At 41.7% G+C, this 22,996-nt stretch overlaps 1 protein-coding gene across 1 annotated transcript; it reads left to right on the top strand.

Moving 5' to 3' along the window:
- Positions 1-13,598: 13,598 nt before the first annotated feature.
- Positions 13,599-18,047, top strand: LOC135524114 (dual specificity protein phosphatase 6-like). The gene is made up of 3 exons (XM_064951320.1): positions 13,599-14,553; positions 14,763-15,197; positions 16,232-18,047. The coding sequence occupies exons 1-3, from the start codon at positions 14,154-14,156 to the stop codon at positions 16,543-16,545; spliced, it is 1,149 nt and encodes a 382-aa protein (XP_064807392.1). The 5' UTR covers positions 13,599-14,153; the 3' UTR covers positions 16,546-18,047.
- The last annotated feature ends 4,949 nt before the right edge of the window (positions 18,048-22,996 follow it).

Raw genomic sequence — 22,996 nt, 5'->3', positions numbered from 1 at the left:
GCCCGAACAAGGAGAGGCAACGACTTCGGCAGAAGTCGTGACAATGTGCTTTGGCACAATGGATCCTAACAATGCCGAAGTTGCGAGACAACAGAGAGGAAGAGGACGACGATAAGGATGAGGATAACAACAACAAAGACAAGTAATCTCAGATGAAATCCATGCCACCCTAGTTCATCATGTGCCCATACATGGGAGGACTATGAGAGAATCTGGACAGCTAGTGTAAACCAACCTAAGCCGTTACACGGTTGCATCCATTTTCTATACTTTCAGAAGGGAAAACAGGTGATTTGCCTTGTTACTGTGACAAATGTAAGTTGTAGTGCATACAGACTGAATCTCCACAGTAATGGATGACCATATGTCAGTAATGGTCAAATAAAAATTTTGCAGAACTGAGAGGCAGCCTTTGGAGGTAAACTGAGACATCTCACAGCTGAGCAAGAGACTGCCCTGGTGAATATGGTGATTGCCAATAATGCCATCTGTTAGAGGGAAATTTAAACCCAAATAGTTGAAGACCAGGTAGTCTTCCAAGGAATTGACAGCATCAGCATTTCCACCATTGACCGGATCGATCAGAAGAACCACATAAGGACAAAGCAGCTGTACCATGTACCTTTTTGAAAGGAATTCAGACAGAGGTAAGGAGCAGTATGTAGAGTAATGGCCCATCTCTCCAGCATATCAGTGCAGTACTGTATAGTAATGTGTTACAGTAACTGCATTGCACAATCTTTCATTCCAGTACAGTAGTACTTGTAGTACAGTAAATTGTGTTTTTTTACTTCCGTAGAGAATCTTTGAGCTGGATGCCACGGCTGACCCACAGGAGTACATCTTCTTCATTGACGAGGCAGGGTTCAATCTAACAAAAAGGCGCAAAAGGGGGCGCAACATCATTGGTCACCATTACATCATACACGTTCCTGGCCGGAGGGGAGGCAACGTCACCCTATGTGCAGCCATCAGCAATCGTGGCGTCCTCCAACGCCATGTCAAAGTGGGTCCATGCAACACGGCACAACTCCTTCAATTTCTAGATCAGCTGCACAATAACACTCTTCAACAGGAAGGGGAGCCAGGCCAACCAGAGCAAGCCCAATATGTTCTCATTTGGGATAACGTGAGTTTCCATCGGACTGCTCTGGTTTAATGACCATCCCAGGTTCACCGTTCTTTTTTATACCAGCATTTTCCCCATTTCTGAATCTGATTAAGGAATTTTTCTCAGCAGTGGTGGTGGAGAGTGTATGACTGCAACCCCTACGCACAGCAAAACGTCCTGGAGGCAATGTTGTGCGCCTGTGGTGATGTGTCTGTGGAGTCTATCCAGGGTTTTCTAAGGCACACAAGGACATTTTTCCCACACTGCCTAGCTAGAGCAAACATAATGTGTGACGTTGAGATATTATGGCCTGACCCAGGCCTGAGACGATGAGAACGCTGATGCTGAGTAACCTGTACATTTGCTGCACTTGGAAATAAAGCTTTTGGAAATTGGGTATTTTACTGTGCATGGACTCTTACTTACATGTTTTGTCAGTGTGACATTTCAAATGTCAAGTTTGTGACTAAAACAGCATATAGAGTAGTATTCCCTTATCCCATAATGTAAGAGGCATTTGTTACAGTACTGTTTTGAATTTCTCTCGCCAGAGTGTTCCTGAAAGGGTTATCTGGATAGTCAGTGCTGTGATTTTACAAAGTTCCAAATAATTTCTCTGGAAACCTATTCTAAACATTTTGGTAGCAGTGTTTTGAATTAATTCCTCTAGTCTGTAACAACCAGTCATGTAAATCAAATCAAATGTGATTGGTCACATACACATGGTTAGCAGATGTTAATGTGAGTGTAGCGAAATGCTTCTGCTTCTAGTTCCCGACCATGCAGTAATATCTAAAAAGTAATCTAACAATTTCACAACAACTACCTTATACACACAAGTGTAAAGGAATTAATAAGAATATGTACATGAGCGATGGCCAAACGGCATAGGCAAGATGCAGTAGATGGTATAGAGTACAGTATGTACATATGAGATAAGTAATGTAGGGTATGTAAACATTATATAAAGTGGCACTGTTTAAAGTGACTAGTGATAGATTTATTACATCCATTTTTTTATTATTATAGTGGCTAAAGATTTGAGTCAGTATGTTGGCAGCAGCCACTCAATGTCAGTGATGGCTGTTTAACAGTCCGATGGCCTTGAAATAAACTGTTTTCAGTCTCTCTGTCGCAACTTTGATGCACCTGCACTGACATCGCCTTCTGGATGATAGCGGGATAAACAGGCAGTGGCTCGGGTGGTTGTTGTTCTTGATGATCTTTTTGGCCTTCCTGTGACATCGGGTAGTGTAGGTATCCTGGATAGCAGGTAGTTTGCCCCCGGTGATGCATTGTGCAGACCGCACTACCCTCTGGAGAGCCTTGCGGTTGTGGTCGGAGCAGTTGCCATACCAGGCGGTGATACAGCCCAAAGGGATGCTCTCGATTGTGCATCTGTAAAAGTTTGTGAGTGTTTTTGGGGACAAGTCAAATTTCTTCAGCCTCCTGAGGTTGAAGAGGCGCTGTTGTGCCTTCCTCACCACGCTGTCTGTGTGGGTGGACCATTTCAGTTTGTCTGTGATGTGTACGCAGAGGAACTTAAAACCTTCCAATTTCTCCCTACTGTCTCGTCGATGTGGATAGGGGGCTGCTCCCTCTGCTGTTTCCTGAAGTCCATGATGATCTCCTTTGTTTTAGTTGACGTTGAGTGTGAGGTTATTTTCCTGACACCACACTCTGAGGGCCCTCACCTCCTCCCTGTAGGCCATCTGGTAATCAAGCCAACCACTGAAGTGCTGTCTGCAAACTTGATGATTGAGTTGGAGGTATGCATGGCCACGCAGTCATGGGTGAACAGGGAGTACAGGAGAGGGCTGAGAGCGTACCCGTGTTGGGCCCTGGTGTTGAGCGTCAGCGGGGTGGAGATGTTGTTTCCTACCCTCAACTCCTGGTGGTGACCCGTCAGAAAGTGCAGGACCCAGTTGCACAGGACGGGGTTAAGACCCAGGGTCTCGAGGGTACTATGGTGTTAAACGCTGAGCTGTAGTCGAGTGTACACGATTATAATCGAAGAGAATTATCTTGGTAGATAATGTGGTCGGCCTTTGAATATAAGGAATTCTAGGTCAGGTGAACAAAAGGACTTGAGTTCCTGTATGTTGTTATAATCACACCACAACTCGATAATCATAAGGCATACACCCCCGCCCTTCTTCTTATCAAAGATGTTTTTTTCTGTCGGCGCGATGCGTGAAGAAACCAGGTGGCTGTACCAACTCTAACATATCCCAAGTGAGCTCTGTTTCCGTGAAACAGAGAATGTTCCAATCTCTGATGTCTCTCTAGAAGGCAATCCTTGCTCGGATTTCGTCTACCTTGTTGTCAAGAGACTGGACATTGGCTAGTAGTATACTCTGGAGCGGTGGGCGATGTTCCCATCAACGGAGCCTGACCAGAAGACCGCTCCATTTGCCCCTTCTGCAGTGCCATTGTTTCGGGTCGCCTACTGGGATCAGATCCATTGTGGTGGACCAAACAGAGGATCCGCTTCGGGAAAGTCGTATTCCCGGTCATAATGTTGACGTTGCTCTTATATCCAATAGTTCCTCCCGGCTGTATGTAATAAGACATAACAGTGTAAGAAATAATACATAAAAAAGAAAATACTGCATAGTTTCCTAAGAACGCGAAGCAAGGCGGCCATCTCTGTTGGCACTGGATTTCTGGCACAATAGAGGTTTTGTGTGTTGTCTGAGGGCAAAGTTTGAATTGGGAACCCCAAGTTAGTACCATTGGGTGTTTAGATTTTAGTGGTGAGTTGTTCCAGGAATTGTGTCTAAGCAATTGAGAAAAACAGTACCCCTGCGAAAGGAAAAGACTAGGATAGATCGAGTACCTCTCCCACACACACACACACACACACACACACACACACACACACACACACACACACACACACACACACACACACACACACACACACACACACACACACACACACACACACACACACACACACACACACACACATCAGCAGAAAAGACTGCCTAGAGTGTAGCCTGTTTGCCAGATAGCCAGTGAAGAGAAACGATTATACATAACTTACAAACACACGTCACAGCACAGGGGTAACCCAAACAATAATACCTCATACAATAATAATGGCAGAACAATTTAACTGGAACTTCATAGAATCAATTGACAAGAAAGAACCCAGTCATCAACATTAGAGGTTTTGCAATAATCTGGATTACCTCCCAGGGGAGCAGTGCAGGGGATATGAATTTGTGTGTGTGTGTGTGGGGGGGGGGGGGGGGGGGTAATAGACCAAATACCAAACAAAGGCCTTAAAATGTCCAAAAATCTTCTCGCCCAGATGTAAATAGTCACACACAAAATCAATACAGTTCAAACAACAATAGACAAGAACTCACACAAATTTCCTTTCACTAAAATGTCACACCAAAGACAATTGGCAGGGGACTGATAGTCCAACGACACTGAACATCAAAAGGAGCACAGAGGGAAAAAAGAAAGTCTGCTGCAGTGAAAAGCACTAGAGCAATTGAGGGAAAATAAGAGCGAGAGTGGGGGTGGTCTTAGCTGTTGACATCAGGCTTGCAGTTGCACTGTCTGTCCGTCTGATACACCTGGTTTGTTGGTTTGTTTTTCAAAGCTTCGCAACAATGTTGCTACTAGTCCAAGCAAACAATGACAGGAGCGGTCCCAAAAAATTACAACCACGACCGAGAACAGTAATACTGCCGATCGACTTAAACACTTTCAATTGATCATGCTAAAATAGTGTTCTGCAGAGTTGCACACTGTCAAACTGCCATGCCAACCGAGCGCTCCATGCAGAGAGCCAGAATAACTATCTTTATTTCCTCCTTCCTGACTGCTGATGCACTCTTAAAATGGCAGGGCACGTTGAAGGCTCCGTGCAGGATTTCGCCACATACTCCTCAATGCCATCGGATGAAACATATTCCAGTCTGTGCCAGCAAAACAGTCCTGTAGCTTAGCATCTGCGTCATCTGACCACTTCCGTAGTGAGTGGTACTGGTACTTTCTGCTTTATTTATTGATTGTAAGCAAAAATCAGGAGGATATAATTATGGTCAGATATGCGTTGTACGTGTCTCTGTGTGTGGAGTTCAAGCCTTTTTGGGCTAGGGGGCAGTATTTTCATGTCTGGATGAAAAGCATGCCCAGAGTAAACTGCCTGCTACTCAGGCCCAGAAGGTAGGATATGAATATCATTAGTAGATTTGGATGGAAATCACTCGGAAGTTTCTAAATTTGTTTGAATGATGTCTGTGAGTATAACATAACTCATATGGCAGGCGATAACCTGAGAAAAATCCAACCAGGAAGTGGGAAATCTGAGGTTTGTAGTTTTTTTTCCAAGTGATTTCCTATCCAATATAGTGTAAATTTGGTCAGATTGCACTTCCTAAGGCTTCCACTAGATGTCAACAGTCTTTAGAAAGTTGTTTCAGGCTTCTATTGTGAAAGGGGAGCGAATAAGACCACTCAAAGTAGGTGGTCAGGCTGAAAGCCTTTAGCTAAGTCTCGCGCACGGCCGTGAGTGCGAGATCCGTTTCCTTTCTAATGACAAAGGAATATTATTGAAGATTTATGATAAAAACATCCTAAAGATTGATTATATACATCATTTGACATGTTTCTACGAACTGTAATGGAACTTTTTTGACTTTTTGTCTTGACTTGTGCATTTGGATTGGTGAACTAAACGTGCAAACAAAAAGGAGGTATTTGGACAAATGATGGGACTGCGCTGTACTCAGATTTTTGCAGGGTATGCTTTCGCCATAAAGCTTTTTTGAAATCTGACACAGCGTTTGCTTAAAACTATGTGTAACACTTGTATCTTTCATCAATGTTTATGATGAGTATTTCTGTAAATTGATGTGGCTCTCGGCAAAATCACCGGATGTTTTGGAGGCAAAACATTACTGAACATAACGCACCAATGTAAACTGAGATTTTTGGATATAAATATGAACTTTATCGAACAAAAGATATATGTATTGTCTAACATAAAGTCCTATGAGTGCCATCTGATGAAGATCATCAAAGGTTAGTGATTAATTTTATCTCCTTTTCGGCTTTTTGTGACTCCTATCTTTGGCTGGAAAATGGCTGTATGTTTTTTGTGACTAGGCGCTGACCTAACATAATCGTTTGGTATGCTTTTGTCGTAAAGCCTTTTTGAAATCGGACACGGGATTGGATAAACAAGACGTTTATCTTTAAAATGGTGTATAATACTTGTATGTTTGAGAAATTTTAATTATGAGATTCCTGTTGTTTGAATTTGTCGCCCTGCACTTTCACTGGCTGTTGCAATATCGATCCCGTTAGCGGGATCTAAGCCATAAGAAGTTATTCATTTAGATTTTGCACACCAGCTAGTATTGACAAATAGACAGACTGCCACTCCTTGTCTTACCAGACACAGCTGTTCTGTCTTGTGGAAAAACACAGCTAACTGTATAATGTCCATTCTGTTGAAACATAAGATATTACCGTTTTTAATGTCCCGTTGGTAGGATAGTCTTGAACGGAGCTCATCCAGTTTATTTTCCAATGATTTTATGTTGGCCAATAGGACGGAAGGTAGAGGTGGGTTACCCACATGCCGACAAATTCTCACAAGGCACCCGGACCTTGTCCATGATGGGGATTTGGGCCTGGTCTGATATCTGCAGTAAATCCTTTGCGTCTGACTCATTAAAGAAAAAAATCTTCATCCAGTTCGTGGTGAGTTATCGCTGTTCTGATATCCAGAAGCTCTTTCGGTCATAACAGACCGTGGCAGAAACATTATGTACAAAATAATTTACAAACAACACGAAAACAACACAAAATAGCACAACTGATTAGCCCGTAAAACGGCAGGCATCTCATCCGGTGCTATTCTTCATTATCTCAGGCTCCAACTGGAGTATAATATGCTGCTCATTTGTGTACATGGAAGCATTTAGAAAAAGTTGCCCTCTTCACCTTGCTTGGGTTAAAGCTGAAATTGATGGTTGTCACGGAAGTGAGTGCTTGTGATCCCAGTGTGGGTTGACTACATCAGATAACATAATTGTTGTGGTAACAGGAGAAAGACGGTGGTTCTTATCACCCAGTGACAGTCGTCTGTTAGGTCTCTGTGTTGTGTCTTTTCTGGGATGTCTGGAACTTTCTCTCCGTTGGTGGCCGGGATAGGAAACTTACAGGAAGTTGAATATTGTGAACCGGCCATAGAAAGTTAAGCTGATACCCAGTTCAGCCTACACACTTTATCACACATGCACACACATTCTCTCTAGGTCAAACTCTCTCTCCCTCAAGCTCTCTCACACACATGCACACCGGCACGCACACACTCCCTCCCCGACCCCATCTGTAGTGCCGTGGCTCCAGTCCAGACCTCACGACTGCTGGATACAGGGAGCTTTGTGAACGGACAAAGGATTTCCCAGTTAGACAACAAGCACCCAGTGGCTGAGAAACAAGGAGGGCAAGTAGATTAACAGGAGAGCGAGGGAGGGAGGGTGGTGGAGAGGGGAGGGAGGGGGGAGATGAATGGAGAAAGGGAAGGGAAAGAGAGAGAGAAATCAGTATTGGAGAGATTGAAAGATGGACGGTATAGAGAAAGAGGAAAGGGAGAGATGTGGGATGTGGGATGGGGTAAAGGGGGCAGGGGCCATTTGTTCCTGAAAAGAAGCAGCTTGGCTCCATTCAGCCAGAACATGGGGCTATTTAAATGTGACAGGCAGAAGGCTTAAAGGTCTGTTGGTGGTGCTGCTCCACATTTCATATAACTACACAGACTCACCTCGGCCTAAGAGAATCCTGTGTGTGTGTGTGTGTGTTTGCGTGGGATATCCCTATGCACTATCCCTAAGCGCTAAAAAAATATCAAGCTCATTTTGTCACCCGAGTCAGATTCAGTAAACACAATCAACAGTGGCATCACTATTGTCCTAACCTCATTGTAAAACTTTTCCTTGTAAATGTACAACATTATACTGACACCACAGGGGGCAGCTTAATACTGTAATTTTGCTTTACAGCAGATATGCTGTAATATGTTTTACAGTGCTATTTGCTTACTGTAAATGTACAGTAATGCTGTAATGTACCAGGATAATGCTGTACATTTTGTGAAATTCTACCTGAAATCTAAATGTAAGAAAAACAATTTTGTAGATAAAATACATTTATTCAAATTGATAACAACGAATTAAGAAGTTAACACATATGGTACCAGTCAAAAGTTTGGACACACCTACGAATTCAATGTTTTTTCTTTATTTTTACTATTTTCTACATCGTAGAAAAATAGTGAAGACATCAAAGGTAGTGGTGGCTATTCAGCAGCCTGTTGGTCTGGGGTTAGATTTTATTCGCCAGTCTTCCGGTTTGTACAGCATGTTAGAGTAATGTTTACAGGAGGCTTCTGAAATTACAGTTAATAACAGTATTTTCCAGCATTTTACCCATTATCCAGTGCAATCTACAGCATTAACGCTGTGAAACATGTGTGTTTTATTATACTGTGTACCCTAGTGTTTTACTGTTGAAATTACAGAAAAGTCTTAGTCTTGGCATGTTAGGTTTTCTTATGACAAAGCCTGCAGGCTGAATCCGGACCATGACACATTTCTATCTGGCCTGCGCAATGATTTGGGTTGTCAATTAGTTTTGGCCATCTTCCATACTGTCCGCGATGAGCTGCACTACAAGTCACAGCAAGCACTGCCATCATTAGGCCTTCATTGTAAGTAGGAATTTGTTCTTAACTGACTTCTCTAGTTAAATAAAGGTTAAATACAAATAAATGAAATTAAACTGCCAAACTGCTGCATGCAGTGAATTCCCACGCACCCCTCCTCCCAGCCCCACACCCACACACAGATAGCCAGTGCCCTGTATCATATCACTAATGGCACTGACCAAATCTTCTACCAGACCCAATGTTTAAACGTGTTGTAGGCTAAATGTCTATGCCAAGTTTCGGTACCAATGAGTAATTGCTGTAGCCTACATTTAACGGAATCTTGCTTATCAAAAAGTGTGCTTTATAAAAATACAGCCTGGTGAGATTGTGTTCCTGAATGCAACATCAATTGCACTGCTTTTCCTGTGTACGGTTTACAGTGTGCAGAGGAGGGAAAGTGTACAGACACAGTCCACAGTCCTAGCTAGGCTACTAAAATGTTGCAGTCTGGCTTTGGTATTTAAAGCTTGTCAATGAATAACCAAAATACAAAACCTGCAACAAAACGCCATGCAAATGCAGGCCTATTACAGCAACATTTGAGCAATAGCCTAGGCTTGCTACTCAATTAACCTCTAATGACTCCCCATCCCGCATGAGGGAGCGTAATCATCGACTGACACGAATTACCATAACGCAACGGACATAAATATTCCTATTCATGAAAATCACAAGTGATATATATTGAGACACATCTTAGCCTTTTGATAATCACCCTGTCATCTCAAATTTTCAAAATATGCTTTACAGCCAAAGCTAGGCAAGTATTTGTGTAAGTTTATTGATAGCCTAGCATAGCATTTTGTCCAGCTAGCAGCAGGTAACTTGGTCACGGCAATCAGAAAAACAATCAAATGAAATTGTTTACCTTTGATGAGCTTCGGATGTTTTCACTCACGAGACTCCCAGTTAGATAGCCAATGTTCCTTTTTTCCAAAAATATTATTTTTGTAGGCGAAATAGCTCCGTTTGTTCTTCACGTTTGGCTGAGAAATCGCCCGGAAATTGCAGTCTCAAAAACGCAGAAAAATATTCCAAATTAGCTCCACAAAATCGACAGAAACATGGCAAACGTTGTTTATAATCAATCCTCAAAGTGTTTTTCAAATATCTATTCGATAATATATCCACCGGGACAATTGGTTTTTCAGTAGGACCGATTGGAATAATGGCTACCTCTGTATTTTACGCGAGAATCACTCTGGGAGCCATCAGGTGACCAGTTGCGCAATGGAGCCGCTTATGGGTATTCTTCAACATAAATGGGTAAAACTATGTCACAATGCTGTAGACACCTTGGGGAATACGGAGAAAAAGTAATCTGGTTGATAGCCCATTCACTGCTCAATAGGGACACATTGGAACACAACGCTTTCAAAACATGAGGCACTTCCGGATTGGATTTTTCTCAGGCTTTCGGCCGCAATATCAGTTCTGTTATACTCACAGACAATATTTTTACAGTTTTGGAAACTTTAGAGTGTTTTCTGTCCTAAGCTGTCAATTATATGCATATTCTAGCATCTTGTCCTGGCAAAATATCCCGTTTACTACGGGAACGTTATTTTTGCAAAAATTGAAAATAATGCAATGCTGCTTTCAACCGCACCGGTGATCCATGCAGTACCACAAAATGAAAAACATGTTTTAAGTTTAAATGTTACAACCCACCTAGCTAAGTTGTTGTTATTTGGAGTTATTAAATCATTTTTGATTAGCATACTATCCATCTGCAAGCATAACAACAAAGGCTGGATACATATTATTTATCTCTTCTTTTGTTTTAATATGTTAAAATGCAATATTTTGCATCCTATCTACATCAGTGGACATTACAAAGGGCCATATTTTTTCTATTAGAACAATGGCCAGTTTGCAGTTGTATGTATAAATCAAGGTTAGTGTATATATATATATATATATATATATATATATATATATATATATATATATATATATATATATATATATATATATATATATACACTAACCTTGATTTAAGTAAGCAAGTCAGTTAATAAGAACAAATTCTTGTTTACAATGACGGCCTACACCTGCCAAACCGGACAATGCAGGGGCAATTGTGCGCTGCCCTATGGGACTCCCAATCACAGCTGGTTGTGATACAGCCTGGAATTGAACCAGGATGTCTGTAGTACACTCCTCTAGCACTGAGATGCAGTGCCTTAGACCAGTGTTTTTTCAATGTCACTCTGTGCACTGATTGAGTTTGACATCCCTGCTTCATAACAACTTTAACTTAAAACAGCCTTAAGATTTCAACAGAATAAACATTACTCTCTTATGTGGTACTGTTTTGTGACATCATGCAAGGCAGTTCAGATTACTGAGGTGTGAGAGAGGACATAACATAATCTAGTGATAGGCCAACCAATATGGCTGATGAGAGAGACAGAGAGAGAGAGGGAGATGATTTTAACAATAAAACGTAAACTGATCCTAGACAAACTCTGAAACCCAATTATTTGTGTAGCAAAAGGACAACGATATAATAACGACAGGCGCCATAGCATTTAACCCATGCACATCTGTTTCAGAAAACCATAGCATACAGTTGAAATTGACAGTTAACATACACTTAGGTTGGAGTCATTAAAACTCATTTTTCAACCACTCCAAATTTCTTGTTAACAAACATCTACTTTGTGCATGACACAAGTAATTTTTCCAACAATTGTTTAAAGACAGATCACTTATAATTCACTGTATCACAGTTCCAGTGGGTCAGACGTTTACATACACTAAGTTGACGGTGCCTTTAAACAGCTTGGAAAATTCCAGAAAATTATGTCATGGCTTGAGCTAATTGACAGTATTTGAGTCAATTGGAGGTGTACCTGTGGATGTATTTCAAGGCCCACCTTCAAACTCAGTTCCTCTTTGCTTGACAACATGGGAAAATCAAAAGAAAAATTGTAGACCTCCAAGTATGGCACATCCTTGGGAGCAATTTCCAAATGCCTGAAGGTACCACGTTCATCTGTACAAACAATAGTATGCAAGTATAAACACCATGAGACCAGGAAGGAGACTCACTCTGTCTCATAGAGATGAACGTACTTTGGTGCAAAAAGTGCAAATCAATCCAAGAACAACAGCAAAGGATCTTGTGAAGATGCTGGCAGAAACAGATACAAAAGCGAGTCCTATCTCGACATAACCTGAAAGGCCGCTCAGCAGGGAATAATCCACTGCTCCAAAACCGCCACGAAAAAGCCAGAAAACGGTTTGCAACTACACATGGGGACAACAATCTTACTTTTTGAATAAATGTCCTCTGGTCTGATGAAACAAAAATAGAACTGTTTGGCCACAATAACCATCGTTGGAGGAAAAATGGGGATGCTTGCATGCTGAAGAACACCATTCCAACCGTGAAGCACAAGGGGTGGCAGCATTATGTTGTGGGGGTGCTTTGCTGCACGAGGGACTGGTGCACTTCACAAAATACATGGCATCATGGGGTAGGAAAATTATGTGCATATATTTAAGAAATATCTCAAGACATCAGTCAGGAAGTTAAAGCTTGGTCGCAAATGGGTCTTCCTTATGGACAATGACCCCAAGCATACTTCCAAAGTTGTGGCAAAACGGTTTAAGGACAACAAAGTCAAGGTAATGGAGTGGCCATCACAAAGCCCTGACCTCATCCCAAAGAAAATTTGTGGGCAGAACTGAAAAAGCGTGTGAGAGCAAGGAGGCCTACAAATCTGACTCAGTTACACCAGCTCTGTCAGGTAGAATGGGCCAAAATTCACCCAACTTATTGTGGGAAGCTTGTGGAAGGCTACCCGAAACATTTGACCCAAGTTAAACAATTTAAAGGCTCTGCTACCAAATACAAATTGAGTGTATATAAACTTCTGACCCATGTGGAATGTGATGAAAGAAATAAAAGCTGAAATAAATCATTCTCTTTTATTATTTTGACATTTCACTTTCTTAAAATAAAGTGGTGGTCCTAACTGACCTAAGACGAGGAATCTATTGTCAGTAATTGTGAAAAACTGAGTTTAAATGTATTTGGCTAAGGTGTATGTAAACTTCCGAGATCAACTGTATTTAATCCTCTCTGTATCATAGGCCTATAGCCTACTCTAGGTGTGTAGCACAGATATACTGTAGGTGAACGTTTGTATGAACATTGGAAACTTGTCCATGTTTGATTTTATGCATTCATTATGCACATCTTTTCCACCCAATGAATTGGAATCTTAACATAATTTACAAACCATGTTAAATTGCAATATATCCATGTATTAATTAAATTATTTTAAATGTCATGGAATCATAAACATGTTTCATTTAATTGACAAATTCAACAATGAAAAACGGATTAATTTAGACAGAGGTTCCAAAACGTTCAAAAAACCAATAGTGTGTCCCATACACAAATAGGCTGCCTCTCTACAACTCTGCCTCACCGTGCACATATCTTGCTATAGCGCAAATTTGACATGAAGAAATCTGAGGACAAGGTAGGATCCCCCTCTACGCAATAATAGCCCTCTCCTCCCTTCCCCTGCAGTGCCGCTCCTGTTTGTTTGCACTCACTTGATCCCGAGCGGAAATTCCTTTCCGTTTTTGTGAATGACAAACTTATTAACAATTCATCAACACAGTTTCTTCCATCCGGCCCCGTTTCCAGGGTAATGACTGCTCGGCGCCCTCTGATTGGCTGGCGGATATAATGTATCCATTGAAACGCCTCGCGTTTGTAACCATTCACTAGCTTGGCGCTGCGGAAAGCACATCATCAACGAACCAGCCTCGACAACAACAAAAGAGGCTTATTCACAAGTAGAAGGTTGGGAATAGACGACAGAAGAATAAATTGATTATTGGAAATTGGTGACAAATGCTTTGCAACTGTCCTGCAGTCAATCCGTTTAATTTTGATTTTTACAGAATAATAATATTTTCTACAGCAAAAGCCTGAGTTATATAATACGAAGACAACGTCAGTGCTGACTAGTGAGTCATTGATAAATACATGGACATTCTTCCAGCCGCTACATGAATGAGTGCTAGTGTATAGGCAATCTGCAGTAGGATAGCTAAGAAATTCGTGTTTTGCTGATTTTCGGGAGAAATGCAATAGCCGATATCCGTTTTCATTTCTACAGTTATTCCAGAATATATTTTTTCTCGACCAGTGTGCGCTGCCATTTCCTCAATGCTCCAGTCGTCATAACGTTGACGGCTTTTTTTTTTGCTGTAGCCTACAGGGACCAACCACATACTTTTCCTGCAGTGAAGTGAACATATTTGTTTTGCTAAATGCTTGACAAGCCCAAGCCCGCTCAGTTCGAATCGGTAATGGCAATCAGCAAGACCGTGGAGTGGCTGCAAAAGCAGCTCCAGACGCGCAAAGACTGCCTATTGGTAATGGACTGTAGAGCGCTGGAGCTATACGAGTCCTCGCACGTCGAAACGGCGATTAACGTGGCCATCCCAAGCCTGATGCTCCGGCGGCTGAAGAATGGCAATCTTCCCATCAAGTGCCTGCTCTCAAACGGCGAGGATCGGGAGAGATTTGCGCGGCGGTGCAAGACGGACACTATCGTGCTGTATGACGAGTACAGCAGGGAATGGAACGAAAATGTGGACGGGGGCTCCGTGCTGGGCTTGCTCCTGAAGAAGATGAAAGACGAGGGCTACAAGGCGTTTTACCTTGAAGGTGAGTGTTGTTTTTCCAGAAGCGCACATTTTCTACTAAAATGTTGGCCTAATTCGGTAAATACATTAATAACGAATAAGTGAATATTTGGATGCATTTGCAGCTAAAACGTATATGATAATGCAAATATATTAGGTCATCACATTGTGTAGCCTCTGCCTGTTATATCAATGGATTTGTCTAACAATATTATTTCCTTCATCTTACAGGTGGTTTCAATAAATTCCAAGCCGAGTTCCCTGCCCTGTGCCAGACCAATCTTGATGGCTCTTTCAATAGCAGTTCTCCCACTGCCCAGGTGCTCGGCCTCGGGGGTCTGCGGATAAGCTCCGACTCATCCGACATCGAGTCCGACATCGACAGGGACCCAAGCAGCGCCACAGACTCAGATGGCAGTCCCCTCTCCAACCCCCAGCCCTCCTTCCCAGTGGAGATCCTCCCGCACCTCTACCTGGGCTGCGCCAAGGATTCCACCAACTTAGACATTCTAGAAGAGTTCGGCATCAAGTACATTCTGAATGTGACTCCGAACCTGCCCAACATGTTCGAGAACGCCGGGGAATTCAAGTACAAGCAGATCCCCATCTCTGATCACTGGAGCCAAAATCTGTCACAGTTCTTCCCGGAAGCCATTAGCTTCATAGGTAAACGCAATAGCTTACATTCAAGCACATGGATAGCTCTGCTATTCTAATTTACACACAGTAAACGCACAGGGTTAATACATAAAACAGGTCTATTTTATAGTTGTACATTTACGCTTATATTGGCCTAACAAGTTAAAACCACGGGCTCACAGTACATGAACTGAAACGTATTAATAAGATATCTTATCACCAGGAAGTTATTTAGTTGTTATTGTGCAATTTGGATTATAGGTGTCCTAGAGTACTTTCTTGTCAGTCAGAGGGAGCCAGATTAAGTCCATTGTGCCAAGCAGATACATTTTATTCTAGTTCTATGCCCAATAACAATAAACTACTCCCAAATTATAATAAACTTCAATGGAACACTTCCTGTGTCTGCTTTTTTTGGTCTGCAGCCGGGGCCTAGCTTACCTCAGGCTTGTGTAATTGTAATACAAAGGCCTGTGTGGAAATTGGAGAGGAGTAGAACGAGCGGAGGGAGGGGGTAATTTGAGCACAACAGGAAGGAAGCGGCCATTGAAAGTAATCTAGGACAGCCCAGCGACGTGTTCCCTTCACAAAGAGAGCCATTTACAGGCTCTGTTGACATCCTGTTAGCCCTGACAGGGTGCCCTCATAACTCCTACGTTTATACGCCCTAATGGCACCATTATCAAGTAACTCGGCAGCCTGATAGAGCGTTAATTGTCAATTTCCAAGTCGTGGTACTCCAGGCCAAATTAAAGAATGTCTGCTCTGTTTATGCTCAGAGTACCACAGCGATTTGTTGATGGATGTGTCTGGGCCTGAGACTTATGATCATTTCAGACTTCCGCCGCTTAACCGTGGAACTGGTTTAGTCAGTGTTGACCACAGGCACTGTTTTATCTGGTTGCCCTTCCACTAGTCCTTCCACAGCCTAAGTTTCTTTTTCAGTATCTATATGTTCAGAGCAATTGTTTTTGTATCGCTGTGTTTTCTCAGAATACACATGATGCATATCTGACTAAAGTCTATAACATGTTCCTCCTCTTTTTTCCCCTCCTTCTCAGATGAGGCTCGCAGTCAGAAATGTGGCGTCCTGGTCCACTGCCTGGCCGGCATCAGCCGTTCGGTGACAGTCACCGTGGCGTACCTCATGCAGAAGCTCAACCTGTCCATGAACGACGCCTACGACATTGTGAAGATGAAGAAGTCCAACATCTCGCCCAACTTCAACTTCATGGGCCAACTCCTGGACTTTGAGCGCACCCTGGGCCTGAAGAGCCCCTGCGATAACCGGGTTGTGGCCCCCACACAACCCCTGTACTTCACCACCCCCACCAACCACAACGTCTTCCAGCTGGACCCTCTGGAGTCCACGTGAGGCAGCGCCATCGTCGCCCCCTACTGGCTTGGAGATTTAATGAAACCTGAAACGCTGCAATGTTTCTCTACTTTATTTCTGTCACCTGTTGTGACATGATGACATCCTGTCGTTATTGACACAGTTGGCTTGAGGTTACCAGCTGCCAAGAATGGCTGCTGAAGGGGCACGTGGTCGGTCTGCCAAACGGCTCAGAAGCAGCTGCTGCAAAAACAGGGTCAGAGAAAGAAAGAAGATGGGGAAGAGAGAGAAAAAGAAAGCACATTAACTTTCTAGAACCCTATATTAATTTTGGACTGGAATAGGTTTTTGCCTCAATTTTTTTCCTGTAAACAATTTGAAAGAGAAGTAAAGTGATCTGGTGGTCAATTGTACATTTAATTTCACGATGAAAGGCTGGTGTGCCAAAGAGACATGATTGTTCTATCTGAACATACATGTATATATGACTATAAATACCTTTTTGTTTTTTGGGCGAGCACATGCACCTTCAATACTTTTGTTTCGGGTGCATATTACATGTCTTCTGTGAAGATTTGCCTGTTTAGGGTAAAACAACCCCAGTTAAGACGCCACAGTATATTGAACTCAATTTTACATGTGTGGAGTCATTTGAATCATTTATACATGTGTATATTTCTTAATATAAAAGACAAAGTATAGCCTTGCTCTAGTATACCCTTTGCAACAAGTGGGTGCTGAAGATTTTTTTTGTTCATCTTCTACTTTATTTAAGCAAACCAACTGTTTATTGATCAGTATGTTTAAGTTTATTATGCCAACAAAAAAAATGTAGTGTGGTTTTCCAAGAATCGTTAATACATGTATATGTGTAATATATTTCATATATTTGCTTTATATATGAATTCAGCCCGACAGGCCATTTTTGCACACACCCTCACACAAATCAGAGTCACATTGGTTGTATGCCTTAGTTCTGGACATAGCTGTGTTCTTGTGCATTAGCCCTCAAAGGACTTTGCCCGAACTATGCTTTCACCACCTATCACAATTCTACCAAATTGAGCTACATCAAAAATGACTGTTAAAAATAATTTTACAACAAATCACTGAAACCGTCTGTTGGTGCATGACTATGTTAAGAAACTTGATTTGTTATTCAGTTAAGGTAGATATAGCTTTATGGAAGCCAACTTAAGATTGCTACGCTTTGTTTATGTTGATGTTTAGTGAGGAACAAGGGGGTTAACATAAGTTCATTCTTATCTGTGGTCAAGGCTTTTCAAAGTCTGGGAGATGTTGACAAAGCAGTAGGCCTTGCTCACCTTGCCTCTGTGAAATGTATTTTTTTTTGTTGGTTGAGAAGAAAATCCTGATTATGGGAGGATTTTTTTTGTCCCTCCCTTCTGAGAGAAGGCCTGTATCTGGGGGAAGAAAGACATTTTGGTTTCAACACCCACCACTCCTCGAGTCTACACTCCTCTCTTACGAATGTAAAGAAATGATAAGTTATTAATAAATTCATATTTTGTCTACTTCTACCAATGTCTTTTTTCATTGCTCAACAGTTTGTTGATGTTTTTTTACACAGTGTCCACACATTGACTTTAAGTGGACTCTCCAACTCCTCGGTTCCACTTTAACCATCGCACATACTGTGTGTGTGCACGTGACAATCATCAGCCAGATGACACAGAAGGAGCCATTCACAAACAAATGGATGTTCTTTAACCGCAGGTTAATGCAGCTCTCAAATGCAGCAATTATCCAATACAAATAACACTTAACACGTTGTCACACCACCAGTGTTGTATAACATGATGCGTCTCACTGGCACATTTTGTTCCTTTGGGAACTCGTTCAAAATGTTACTGAACTTGTGGTGTACATAATTAGAAGTACACACAGTGATTCCGGTCACACTAACAGATTGCATGACTGATTGACTGAATCTCTGAAGGACTGGTTTTTCTAGGTTGGGGCGCACACACACACACACACACACACACACACACACACACACACACACACACACACACACACACACACACAGTCCCTGAGGCACTTCCTGAAGGTGATTGCCTTTGTTTGAGCAAAGCAGCCCATCAAAGGGAACTTAAAGTCCTTAAACATAGTGTTCCCTGACACTGTGGATGGTGTGGTGCGTACTTGTTAAGACCTGGAGAGCATTGAGAGGCAATCCTCACGGCTAAACAGGAGATCATGTTCACACTCAATGCTAACAGCTGTTCACACATTTAAATAATGCCATGTCGGTGAAGTGACTGTGTCACACACACGCATATATTAGTACATATAGGCTATTGGAGTGTATTAGTGTGTTAATGCTTTGGTGTGACGTAAAAGCAGGACTATCTATAGGCCTACAGTACATGCAATTAGCCAATTGTTTTCAGATGGTGGACCTAGGATTTCCACAAGCTATGATCTGAATTGTCAAGCAATGCATTTCCAAGATCTCTAATATTTTTAACACAAAGAGACATAATTAAAGGGCTTCACAAAAAAAGTGTTTACTTCATACCATGACAAACTAAACACATTCAAAATATAACCTCGTGCACCAATGAACTGGGTTCACAGGTTGACAGAAAGGACACAAGATCAGTTGGATAACAAAGCACTCTCTATCATGTAGGACCTACAGTAGCTTATGTGCTAACGTGCATCTATATGTACAGTGCAGCCATATTTAAATGCAGCAACAAGTTTAACTTTAAAAAGCATTTAAACAACTGGTGTAATGAGCCTAAATAAAACATTTGAAATGAATCGGATGTATTGTTCATGAGGAGAAGACGCTGGCAGATGATTCTGAGCATTATCACTGCACATGCAAAGAATGAGTTGTTAATAGTTTACTTGTTTTTTGAGAGATTAATACCAGTGGGGTTCATCTTAGGAATGTCCATGATTGCAATGACAAGTTTCAAGTTGATAGACCACAGTGCAGTGGATTTACGGTGGTTTAGAATATCACGTAAAATCGGATTTTGATTTGTCAATAATATTTTTTTAGACTAAGTTAAGACATGCTCCATGGACCTACATTCCAAAGTTGGTGTCATTTGGTTCTATGGTTCATGAGAAGAATATTTTGAATGTATATTTAGCATATTAGCATATGTGCTAATTCGTATTATTTAGCAGTGAACCTCTAATAAATTATCAATAGTACTTTGGAACCAACAGCCAACACTGTGCCAGAGAGAATATAGTGCAGACACCGTACCAGAGCGACTATACTATATTGAGTATCCCCCTGATGTAATGCTGGGTTGGACTGTTGATTGACAGCTGGGGGGAATGTGTGGTACGCCAGGCTCTCTGGGCCTCATGCTGGCTCTTCCTGTCCACTGGCCTGGCCTTTGCTGTTTTAATGCCCCGTATTACAGGGCACAGGAAACTACCTCTCTATATTTAGAAGGGCATGGGGACGTGGAGAGGGACTGGCAACCTCACCCCTCACACTCACTCTCACGGAGGCACCTCTTTTGGGACATGACAGACCATACAGGGCACTGGAGGGGTGGGGGTGAAGGTAGTTATGTATGTGTGTGGGGAAAAGAGAAAGCTTTTGTATGTAGACAAAATGGTGTGTAGACAGAGTTACTTCAAAACAATTGTAACATATGGTGACATGTTTGACTATAATGGGTGCATTTTTGGCAATTGTTTATAACCAGGTGTCAACATAGTTGTTCTGGAGCTGTGCTCAATAGTCTCACATTCATTTCAATACAAACTCACATACGTTGTTTGACATTATCCACACAAACTCTGTTTGATCCCAGCTGCTCTTGTAGCTAAATGTCTGGCTAAAGTCAAGTAGTTGAGTCAGACCAAAAGCTAGCTGGCTCCTGACAGCTCCTGGTTGTCCATTGACTTCCTGTGAACAGCCCCTAGATCAGATCAGTGAAGGCAGGGGCCAGCTGGCTGTGACTTGAAGGGGGCACGCCACACAGGCATTCCATTCCTCAGCTGATATGAGTGGCCTGTCATTCAGAGCTCTGGGAGAGCTATGCTATTGATGCGGGACGTCATAACCCCTGTTGGAACATGGCCATATTTTGTGGGCAGGACATTTTAAAATATCTTATATTTTAACCATGACAGTGGTTTTGGATATCAATTTGTGATATAATGTGTGATATATGATTGTGAAATATAGTGCCTTCAGAAAGTATTCACACCCATTGACTTATTCCACATTTAGCTGTGTTTCAGCCTGAATTCAAAATGTATTAAATATATTTTTTCTCACCCATCTTCACACAACACCCCATAATGACAAAGTGAATACAAATGTATTGAAAATGAAATACAGAAATATCTCATTTACATAACCATTCACCCCTCCTGTGACAATACTGTGTAGAAGCACATTTGGCAGTGATTACAGCTTTGAGTCTTTCTGGGTAAGTCTCTTCCACACCTGAATTGTGCAACATTTTTACTATTATTATTTAAAAAAAATATTCAAGCCCTGTCAAATTGGTTGTTGATCATTGCTGGCACACAGAGTGCTGGAAATCCATAACTACTAAAATGGACATGACAGTCATTCTGACCATTGATTGTTCAATTGTATATATAATAATACATAATACCTCAGAAAAGATTGATTGATGCAGAAGTGCATAGACTGTACATTCTAAAATAAGATGATAGTGTATTTTCTGGAGACAACAGTTTCCCGTCCAGCTGGCCCATCCAAACACACCTACACTATATTTTAACTAATTTCACACATAAAATAACAATAATAATAGATGTGACCGAAAGTCATGATGAAATTGACAGCAGTCTGATGGGTGACATTATTATCAATTGTCGAATAGAGAATAAAGAGACTGATTACCTGCGCAGTTTGCATTGACAGTGTGCATTAACAAAGAAACTAGGAGCTTACCGAATAGCACTTATTCCATATCATCCTGCAGAGGACAACGCAGGTCAGATGTTTAGATTGCCATATGCTATCGGAAAGAGCAGATTCCAAGGTTTCTAATGAACAAACTTTTGCCAAATACGAAACAACAAATATAACTTTTCTAGAATAACCATGGCTCCATGCATTCCTTATGTGAGAAGGCTACTGGTGACTATCAGCAATAGCAATTTGGGATATTTCATTATGTTCTTACTGTAAAATATGTGTGTTCTATTGTGGTAGGGCAGCGCCTGTGATGTCTGCTAAACAAACAAGTTGATTTCATTGGCATGGCGCAGCCATAGACTGGCATGGCGCAGCTACCAAGTAGCTTGGCTACTAAGCACAGATACAGTGGGGCAAAAAAGTATTTAGTCAGCCACCAATCGTGGAAGTTCTCCCACTTAAAAAGATGAGAGGCCTGTAATTTCCATCATAGGTACACTTAATCTGTGACAGACAAAATGAGAGGAGAAAATCCAGAAAATCACATTGTAGGATTTTTTTATGAATTTATTTGCAAATTATGGTGGAAAATAAGTATTTGGTCACAAACAAGCAAGATCTCTGGCTCTCACAGACCTGTAACTTCTTCTTTAAGAGGCTCCTCTGTCCTCCACTCGTTAACTGTATTAATGGCACCTGTTTAAACTTGAAATCAGTATAAAAGACACCTGTCCACAACCTCAGTCACACTCCAAACTCCACTATGGCCAAGACCAAAGAGCTGTCAAAGGACACCAGAAACAAAATTGTAGACCTGCACCAGGCTGGGAAGACTGAATCTGCAATAGGTGAGCAGCTTGGTTTGAAGAAATCAACTGTGGGAGCAATTATTAGGAAATGGAAGACATACAAGACCATTGATAATCTCCCTCGATCTGGGGCTCCACGCAAGATCTCACCCCGTGGGGTCAAAATGATCACAAGAACAGTGAGCAAAAATCCCAGAACCACAAGGGGGGACCTAGTGAATGACCTGCAGAGAGCTGGGACCAAAGTAACAAAGCCTACCATCAGTAACACACCACGCCGCCAGGGACTCAAATCGTGCAGTGCCAGACACGTGTCCCTGCTTAAGCCAGTACATGTCCAGACCTGTCTGAAGTTTGCTAGAGAGCATTTGGATGATCCAGAAGAAGATTGGGAGAATGTCATATGGTCAGATGAAACCAAAATATAACTTTTTGGTAAATACTCAACTCGTCGTGTTTGGAGAACAAAGAATGCTGAGTTGCATCCAAAAAACACCACTGCTCTAGAGGAGATCTGCATGGAGGAATGGGCCAAAATACCAGCAACAGTGTGTGAAAACCTTGTGAAGACTTACAGAAAACGTTTGACCTCTGTCATTGGCAACAAATGGTATATAACAAAGTATTGATTTTTGTTATTGACCAAATACTTATTTTCCACCATAATTTGCAAATAAATTCATTAAAAATCCTACAATGTGAATTTCCGGAGAAAAAAAGCTAATTTTGTCTGTCATAGTTGAAGTGTACCTATGATGACAATTTACAGGCCTCTCTCATC

This window comes from Oncorhynchus masou, chromosome 31 (assembly GCF_036934945.1).
Source record: "Oncorhynchus masou masou isolate Uvic2021 chromosome 31, UVic_Omas_1.1, whole genome shotgun sequence".
Classification (NCBI taxonomy): domain Eukaryota; kingdom Metazoa; phylum Chordata; class Actinopteri; order Salmoniformes; family Salmonidae; genus Oncorhynchus; species Oncorhynchus masou.
The sequence above is the reverse complement of the archived record's forward strand: the minus strand, read 5'-3'. Positions and strand labels throughout refer to the sequence as shown.